General features: G+C 45.4%; 1 protein-coding gene across 1 annotated transcript; it reads right to left on the bottom strand.

Annotated features, from left to right (window-relative positions):
- Positions 1–8,213: 8,213 nt before the first annotated feature.
- LOC142470446 (epidermal differentiation-specific protein-like) lies at positions 8,214–8,738 on the bottom strand. The gene has a single exon (XM_075577232.1). The coding sequence runs from the start codon at positions 8,736–8,738 to the stop codon at positions 8,214–8,216; it is 525 nt and encodes a 174-aa protein (XP_075433347.1).
- Between the last annotated feature and the right edge of the window lie 375 nt (positions 8,739–9,113).

The following is a 9,113-nucleotide window of genomic DNA, read 5'->3' as shown; positions in this document are numbered from 1 at the left end:
AAAGTGTATCCATAAACCTTGCTAGTGTGGCAACATCGCTGTATAAACAGATGTATAAATATACAAAGATGCAGCAGCGAGCACAAACAGTGATGGGAGCAACAAAGAATCAGGCTGCCCCCATGAGACTGAGATAGGAAGATCGCAGATGTATCTCATTGGAATAAACACCCATCGTGCCAATAAGTAAGCAAATGTATGGTACCCCAATAGTGAAGATACTGTACGGTGTGAGAATGTTAAGAAAACTGGACATTAGGGGGAGGGGGGTCTGACGTAAACAGCACTAAGATCTCAGCAGCCATTTTGTCAGACTATTCTTGTCGGCCATTTTGTCTTGTTTGCTATAAGTTTTGTTTGTCAATCATTTTGTTAGAAGTCTTGTTCGTCGCCCATTTTGTAATATATGGTTCTTTGTGGAATAAGCTGGTGTGTTTGCACGTGTGAAACAGAGTTGGGTGCGTTACCCTGCCAGCCCATACCCTTGGATTCAACCAGCTGCAAAGGAGAGGGAGTGATGAGAGCTCGAAGGATATAAGGGAGGATGATAAAAAAAGCCAGGAAATAATGAGGGACCTTGTGGAGTTTGAGATAAGCACAGCTTCTCACCGTGTAAACACTGCTGTTGGGTGAGAGAAACAGCTAAGACAGCAATTCTCATGATTAACCCCCCTGAAACAATGTATCAACAATGAAACCCCAGATAAGTAGAGTCTGGTATAATGACTTTTGCTGACTTACACATGATCATTTTGTTTCTTTATTATACAATTACGTTATTTTTATGACGCACACGCCACCTCATAAAGGGGCGTGTGCTTTAGTTTTTAGGGTATAAATATATCTTATACCGTATTACAAAGCTTTTTTCTAGAAGCTTTCGCCTGTGTGCCCCTGAATAAACTCGTTTGATAACTGAATGTTGTAGCATTTTTCCAGCTTTCACAGGTGATATAAAAACAGCGGATGTTGTTGTGTTTGAAGGCCCTAAGGGATCATTTATATCCTACTTATAGAGCTACTTGTTGGTTCCAGATGTCCTAAATGCATTTCTGTGACTGTGTGCAAATATATGCGACATTAAAGTCGCGAAACGGCTTGGAGCTGTCCTCGGTCAGCGGTGCAAGTTGCTGCCGCTGTGCACTCCGACAGAGCTGCTTCCTTCGTTCTGCCACCACGGTAATGGCACTTGGAAACCTGGTATCTTACGAAGCTTGATGAATCTTAGATGTTTCTTAGGTGAATCTTGGATGAAGGTGATTCCCGATGGGCTGCAGGAATTCTTATAGCGTTCAGAACCCTATACCTAACAAGTGCAGCCAATCTCTCCATGGGAAAAAGTTTTCCCTCCAAACCTGGAGTTGCCAATACTTTAGAAACCTGGCAGAGGGGGCTTCTCATTCTGCTAAGAGCATGCGCCAACCTACTGTAGCATCTTTGCTCCTTAGCATATGAGACCCAGCCCCTCAACCTGGCGACAGCAAGTCTGGGCTGGCCACCATTTGCCAAACTGCAAGTAAAGTCCGGACTTTACACTAGGATGGGGGTACTTGAGGAACGCCTCCCCAACTAACACCTTGGGGACACTGAGCCCTTTCAACTCCGGACTTTTACAGACATCGTGGCGTCAAGCCAGCGGGATATCTTAGAAGTCCGGAGCTGCACATCCTCCGCTCATTTACATTGAGTCACTAGATGCATAATAAGTGGGGGCTACAATAATGAGTATTTCCCTGTGTCCGGTGTCCTGAATGAAAGCTCAAATATGCCTATCATGTTTAATACACTATTTGAGGGGAACTTTAATTCATCCATTTTTATAAAAACTTATACAAATTACGCTGTGGGTGTTTTCCATGTTTCTCCCTGAACTCAGCGCACAGCAAGTTTCAGCGCTAGGAGCTTCCTAACAGAAGTTAGCAAACAGCCGCTTTTATTCCGTAAGCGCTGAACTTAAAAACATTTTCCCCCTCGCCACCTTATACCTGGTGGGAGAGACACTGAACCCCTACACTGGGTTCTGGGGGTTTGGGCATTTACCGGGGGACCCTGGAATGTGATTTCCCTCCTGGCTTCAGAGTACCGGAAACACTCTGATAGGCTGGTAGAAAGCTTCCCACGCTCTGATTGGCTGTAGCGTTTTGTGAATGGGACGGATAATCCAATAAGAAACCCAGCAGCCAATCAGGTCAAAAATTCTAAGCGCCAAGACAGCAGCGGCAAATCCGAAATCACCAAAAGATGCTCTGTGAGAAATAGCAGCGAGCGGCTTCAGACATTTCAAGGCGAGACATTCCCACTTTCGGGGACCAGTTCAGAGAAGAGAACGTAGCGGCCGCGCCTGGAACTACGCGCCGAAAAGCGTTCCAGGATGTTTGCAACTTTCTCCCGGTGAAGGGATTTTGGCAGCCCCGGAAGAGATACAGCGGTGGCATCTGGTAACTCATACCGAACTGAGTTCCAGGACTTTTGCGGGTACATCCCGGTAACCTAAAGACTTTTTTTCTGTGCTATTATGACGGTGAAGGGGTACCCAGGTTCACTAATAAAGGTTAATAAAGGCTGTACGTTTCAGGGTGGGTTTGCCGGAGAAAGTCTTCACAGAATGTGGCTAAGTATCGGGGTTTCAGAGTTACAGGATACCCCAAAAGTTGGATCCGGTAATTAAGTAAGATTCTCGGATACAGCCAAGCACTTTCCCCTGAAACATTCTTCCAACTCACCGCCAGGATTCCTGCTGCAGCAGACAAGGTAAACGGTGCATGAAGGGGTTAATACATACCTGCACCATACAGGGGGGCCCTAGTATAAGGAGGGATGCCCAGGTACCCTGAACCTAGTATAGGGGTTCAGGGGATGCTCCAGCTCTATGATAAAGCTGTGAGTGGTTTTTGTGTGTAAAAAGTATTAAAGTAATTTCTAGAGAGTGGCAGGGATGAGGCTAGTAAGTGTAGGCAGTATATACCCCCTTACTCTATCCTGGACACCAGAACAGGGACTTACACATTTTTATCACACAAGATACACCTAGGGAGAATCTTAGATCAGCCCAGGACAGTCAGGAGAGACATTACAGAATGCTCGAATGAGAGTGTTTCACCCAGGAGACCAGGTGATGTTATTGTTACCCAGTTGCGAGAGTAAACTCCTGGCCAAATCGCAGGGCCCATTCGAAGTACTCCGCCGTACGGGTGATGTGGATTACGAGATCGCTCAGCCAGGGTCCAGGAAGGGTAAACAAATTTACCATGTGAACTTGCTGAAACCCTGGAAGATGCAGCGGTCTCTATTCATCCACCCGGTGGAGGAGGAAACGGACTTGGGTCCTCAGCCTCCACGGGAGAACATCATGAGTGACGATAAAATCCCAATGGGTAAACAGTTGTCCTCTGAACAAAAAGGGGACTTGTTAGCAATAATTACACAATTCCATGATGTTTTTTCTGATTTACCAGGGCAAACTAACATAATTTCACATGCGATTGAGACAGCACCGGGGTAAAAGTACGTTCCCGTCCTTATAGGTTGCCTGAAAGTCGTAGGGCTCTGGTAGAGAAGGAGGTACAAGAAATGTTACACTTAGGAGTGATTGAGGAATCATGCAGTGAGTGGTGTAGTCCACTAATTATGGTCCCTAAACCCGATGGGAAGGTAAGATTTTGTGTGGACCTCCGATAGGTCAATGCAGTATCCAAGTTTGAAGCAGATCCGATGCCAAGGGTGGACGAATTAATTGACGCCCTTGGTAACGCGGAATATATATCCACTCTGGACTTGACAAAAGGATACTTGCAAATAGCCTTAGAGGAAAAGTCCAAGTGCAAAACAGCCTTTGCCACTCCCATGGGTTTATACCAGTTTATGACAATGCCATTTGGACTGCATGGAGCCCCAGTCACATTTCAGAGACTCATGGATAAGGTACTAAGACCCCATAGGACTTATGCAGCAGCCTACCTAGATGACATTGTCATTTACAGTAAACACTGGCGGGCCCATCTAAACAGGCTGAAAGCGGTCCTCAAATCTCTAAGAGAGGCAGGGCTCACAGCCAACCCTAAGAAATGTGCCTTGGGTAAGGTGGAAACCAAATACGTAGGGTATGCAGTGGGATGTGGAAAAGTAAGGCCACTAGCCGACAATGTAGTTGCCCTGAAAGAAGTTCCGACCCCCCAAACAAAAACGCAGGTACGCTCTCTGCTGGGTTTAGCAGGGTACTACCGGCGGTTCATCCCTAACTATTTGGAAGTGGCAGCCCCTTTAACGGACCTCACAAAAAAGTGTGCCCCTGCACAAGTGGTATGGTCAAGGGATTGTCAGAGAGCTTTGGAGGACATAAAAAGGTGTCTATCAGAGGGTCCCGTCCTTAGATGCCCGGACTTCAACAGCACTTTTGTAGTGCAAACAGATGCATCAGAGATAGGGCTAGGGGCAGTGTTGTTACAACAGTTTGAGGGAGTAGAACACCCTATCCTTTTCCTGAGTAAGAAATTGTTCCTGAGGGAAAAAACTACTCAGTGATTGAGAAGGAGTGCCTCGCAGTAAAGTGGGCAATCAAGGCTTTGAGGCATTACCTGGCAGGAGTCCATTTTACTTTGGTGACGGGCCATGCTCCACTGAAGTGGTTAAATAGTATGAAGGATTCCAATGCTAGATTGACTAGGTGGTATATGGCCCTCCAATCCTTCTCATTTGAGATTCAGCACAGGCCGGGAAAAGAGAACGCTGACTTCTTTTCTAGAGAAGGGGTGGTTGGTCGGGCTTCAGCCGTGCGTAGCCCCAGCCACACACTAACAGGGAAGTAATGTGACAGGGTAAACAAAGGCCACAAGCTATATGCCTGGCAGACATATGTTTAGTCTGCAGTGCAGCAGTGAATAGGTTAACTTCAGCTGGGAACCTCAGGACAATTAGTTGGATCCCAGCTGCCTAATCAAGGTGTGTTAAAAAACCCAGGCTGTAGACACATGCTGCCTAGCTGTTCAGGAGATTGGAGTAAGCTACTGAAGATATTACTGATATAAGGTCTGTCTTTTTGTATGCTGTCTGAAGCAGGAAAATCTCCTGAAACTCTGGTGAGAGAACAGGTTGATTTAAGGTCTGTTTTGCAAAGTACATGATTTATGGACTGTTGTGTTTACCATGCTGAAGCGAAGCTATTTTGTTTTGTCTGCTGAAGAAAAGCTATTTTTGTTTTGTGTGCTGTATAATTTAAGGCTAAATAAATAAGACTAATCAAGTAAACCCCGCGTGTGTAGTTGCATGTACCCTGCAACAGTCCTGTAGATGTATGGTAATGTATAGGTCCTGTATATGTGTTTCATGGTTACATATTGGTCATGTATATGTATGGTAAAGTATTGTTTCTGTAGATGTATGGTAAGGTTTTGGTCCTGTAGATGTATGGTAATGTATTGGTCCTGTAGATGTATGGTAATGTATTGGTCCTGTATATGTATGGTAATGTATTGTTGCTGTATATGCATTAATGTATTGGTCCTGTCTATGTATTATATGGTAACGTATTGGTCCTGTAGATGTATGTTAATGTATTAGTCATGTATATGTATTATATGGTAACATATTGGTCATGTATATGTATGGAAATGTATTGGTCCTGTAGATGTGTGGTAATGTATTGGTCCTGTATATGTTTTATATGGTAACGTATTAGTCCTGTTTATGTAAGGTAATGTATTGGTCCTGTAGATGTATTGCAATGTATTGGTCCTGTAGATGTATGGTAATGCATTGGTCCTTTATATGAATGGTAATGTATTGGTCCTGTATATGTATGGTAAAGGATTGGTCATCTGTATGTTTTAAATGATAATGTATTGGTCCTATAGATGTATGGAAATGTATTGGTCATGTAGATGTATTAAATCGTATAGTATTGGTCCTGTAAATGTTTGGTAATATATTGGTCCTATATATGCATTATATGGTAACATATTGGCCCTGTATATGTATGACAATGTACTGATCCTGTAGATGTATGGTAATGTATTGGTCCTGTAGATGAATGGCAATGTATTAGTCCTGTATATTTATGGTAATGTATTGGTCCTGTAGATGTATGTTAATGTATTGGTCCTGTAGATGTATGGTAATGTATTGGTCCTGTAGATGTATGGTAATGTATTGGTCCTGTATATATATGGTAATGTATTGGTCCTGTAGATGTGTGGTAATGTATTGGTCCTGTATATATATGTTATTTTCCTGTACTTGTATTGTACGGTACTGTACCATATTATAGGTTGTTTATGTCAGGATCGCCGCCAGGCTCCGCCCCCAGCACGCGTCACGCGGCTGTACCTCTGACATTCACTGACCGCTATCGGCGCGCACGCAGCTGCGCAATGCTTCATCCGCGGAGGTGCACTCCCGCAGTATCACCACAGCACCCACTCTGCGTCGCACTCCTCGTACGCGCACACGCCACACGCCAACGAACACTAGCAGCATCAGCTGTGTTACACCAGTAGCCAATCCTGCACTACCCTATTGGCTCGTGGCTTATGTGTGAACTCTCCTGCCCCGACCCATCTCCACGACTCTGACAACGCATTCCGGACCTGGCTCCGTGGTTGTAGGGCGGCGGTTATATACATCCCCACCTCAGCCCCGCGGTCTAGTCCTGTTTGTGGTGAGCGCAGCGTGACAGTTTATGACTATGTAACGGGGGTTACATATGAGAGTCCTTCCAACGCAGATACTATAACCACAGAATGAGTGGGGGGAATTATCGGGCAGTGAGGAATGGGGTTATATAACATACATTATCTGTGCATGCAATGTCTTGTATATAATGTATACCCTGCTCATTATGTAACTGTATTTGTAACCGTGTATTATTTGTCTTAACTCTGTGCCCAGGACATACTTGAAAACGAGAGGTAACTCTCACTGTATTACTTCCTGGTAAAATAATTTATAAATAAATAAATAATATACACACTTACATATTTCATTTCAGATGTGTTTAGTTGCACCTATAGAAAATAAATATATTGTTCTGATTGCACAAAATAAATGTAAATATTATCAATGATTACATTCCCCCTATATAAGGAGACTGCAGAAGTAGCCCTTTATACACTATACACAGGTATATATACCCAGATACCTTACTATCTATTTTGCTGCTAGATTAGTACATTTCCTAATACAACTCATAATGCTGGTATTCCATATATTCACACATTCATTCTTATACACACACTGCCACACACATATACACACACATATATACACATATATACACACACATATACACACACTGTCACACACATACACACACATATATACACAGATACACACACACATACACACGCACACACACACACACACACACGCTCACATACACACACACACACACACACACACAACTGTACTTACAACCAGAGACACAGGGAGACGTCACTGCTCTCAGAAAGGTTTATTATTACTGTATGATTACAGCAGAATTAGCAGATAAGCGGGGGGGGGGGGCTTCAGGGGTTCAGGGGCTTCCCAATCTTCAGCAGAAAGCAGGGATCGGGCAGGACAGGCTGGCGGTGTGCTCTGTGCTTTCCCTGCCATTCCCTGGGAGCAGAGTGTGCAGGGATCAGGCAGGACAGGCTGGCGGTGTGCTCGGTGCTTTCCCTGCCAGTCCCTGGGAGCAGAGTGTGCAGGGATCAGGCAGGACAGGCTGGCGGTGTGCTCGGTGCTTTCCCTGGGAGCAGAGTGTGCAGGGATCAGGCAGGACAGGCTGGCGGTGTGCTCGGTGCTTTCCCTGCCATTCCCTGGGAGCAGAGTGTGCAGGGATCAGGCAGGACAGGCTGGCGGTGTGCTCAGTGCTTTCCCTGCCAGTCCCTGGGAGCAGCGTGCAGGGATCAGGCAGGACAGGCTGGCGGTGTGCTCGGTGCTTTCCCTGCCAGTCCCTGGGAGCAGAGTGTGCAGGGATCAGACAGGACAGGCTGGCGGTGTGCTCGGTGCTTTCACTGCCATTCCTTGGGAGCAGAGTGTGCAGGGATCAGGCAGGACAGGCTGGCGGTGTGCTCGGTGCTTTCCCTGCCTTTCCCTGGGAGCAAAGTGTGCAGGGATCAGGCAGGACAGGCTGGCGGTGTGCTCGGTGCTTTCCCTGCCATTCCCTGGGAGCAGAGAGAGGAGTGTGCAGGGATCTGGAGGCTCTGTGTTGGCTGCTCATGCACTGGGACATCTCTTTATTATGACGTGAAGGGCTTCAGAGATTTCATCTTGTCATCCCATTTAATAGTAGAGTAGTTTGGTACGCTATCTCCAGCCACCGCAGCCATCATATTTCCTTGGTAATTTTCCTTGTCATACAGGATCCAGGCTCCTGATTCCACTTTGTGAGATGAGATCTTGTTATCCATGCCTGACGATGATTTTATGGGCTGTGCTTTCAGCAGGGTGGTCATGGCACCCTTATAGTCCTTGTCCACATACAGATTGATCTTGGGGGTAGACAGGCCACCTCTAATGACCTTCACAGAGGCAATTTTGTTATTGAATTCAGGGAGAACGGCATGCATTCCTTCCTTGTAAATTTCAAAGTGTCCTCCATAGTTTATCTCTGTGAAGACTATCCAGGGGTCCCCAGTGACTCGCAGGGATGAGGCTCTCTTCATAAAACTGTGCACTGTCAGGTCTGGGGTACTCTCAAGTACAGAGATGGCGCTGTTTATACCCTTAAAGTTTGGATCGTCAAACAGCTCGATCCTGTTCATCTTTGCGTGTTCCTTGTGGATGATGTCTCACAGGGTAACAATGTCTCTGAGGCTCAAGGAGAGATAATGTTCTCCCCAAGCAGAGGAGCCAGGATTATATACTCATGTTCCTGTGTATGTCACTATGTGGGAGGGGGGGCGGGGGGGAATACAAGTAATTAGAAAAGGAGGAATTAAGATGTCCAAAGAGATGTGGGTTTTAATGTTTTGACCTTTCACCTTTTATTCCTTCCATTGAAAACCAGATAATAACATTTCAGAACACGGACATAATCAGAGAACAGGTTACTTGTTGCTTTGTTTCATTCCAGAGATAGCGAGTGACATCGTCAATAACAAAATATATGATCTGTAAACCAAACACGGAGGGAAAGA

This window comes from Ascaphus truei, chromosome 1 (genome assembly GCF_040206685.1).
Source record: "Ascaphus truei isolate aAscTru1 chromosome 1, aAscTru1.hap1, whole genome shotgun sequence".
In the NCBI taxonomy this organism is placed as follows: domain Eukaryota; kingdom Metazoa; phylum Chordata; class Amphibia; order Anura; family Ascaphidae; genus Ascaphus; species Ascaphus truei.
The sequence above is the reverse complement of the archived record's forward strand: the minus strand, read 5'-3'. Positions and strand labels throughout refer to the sequence as shown.

Coding starts and splice junctions, on each gene's coding strand:
- LOC142470446 (XM_075577232.1), bottom strand. CDS start 8,738: ATGAACAGGATCGAGCTGTTTGACGATCCAAACTTTAAGGGTATAAAC.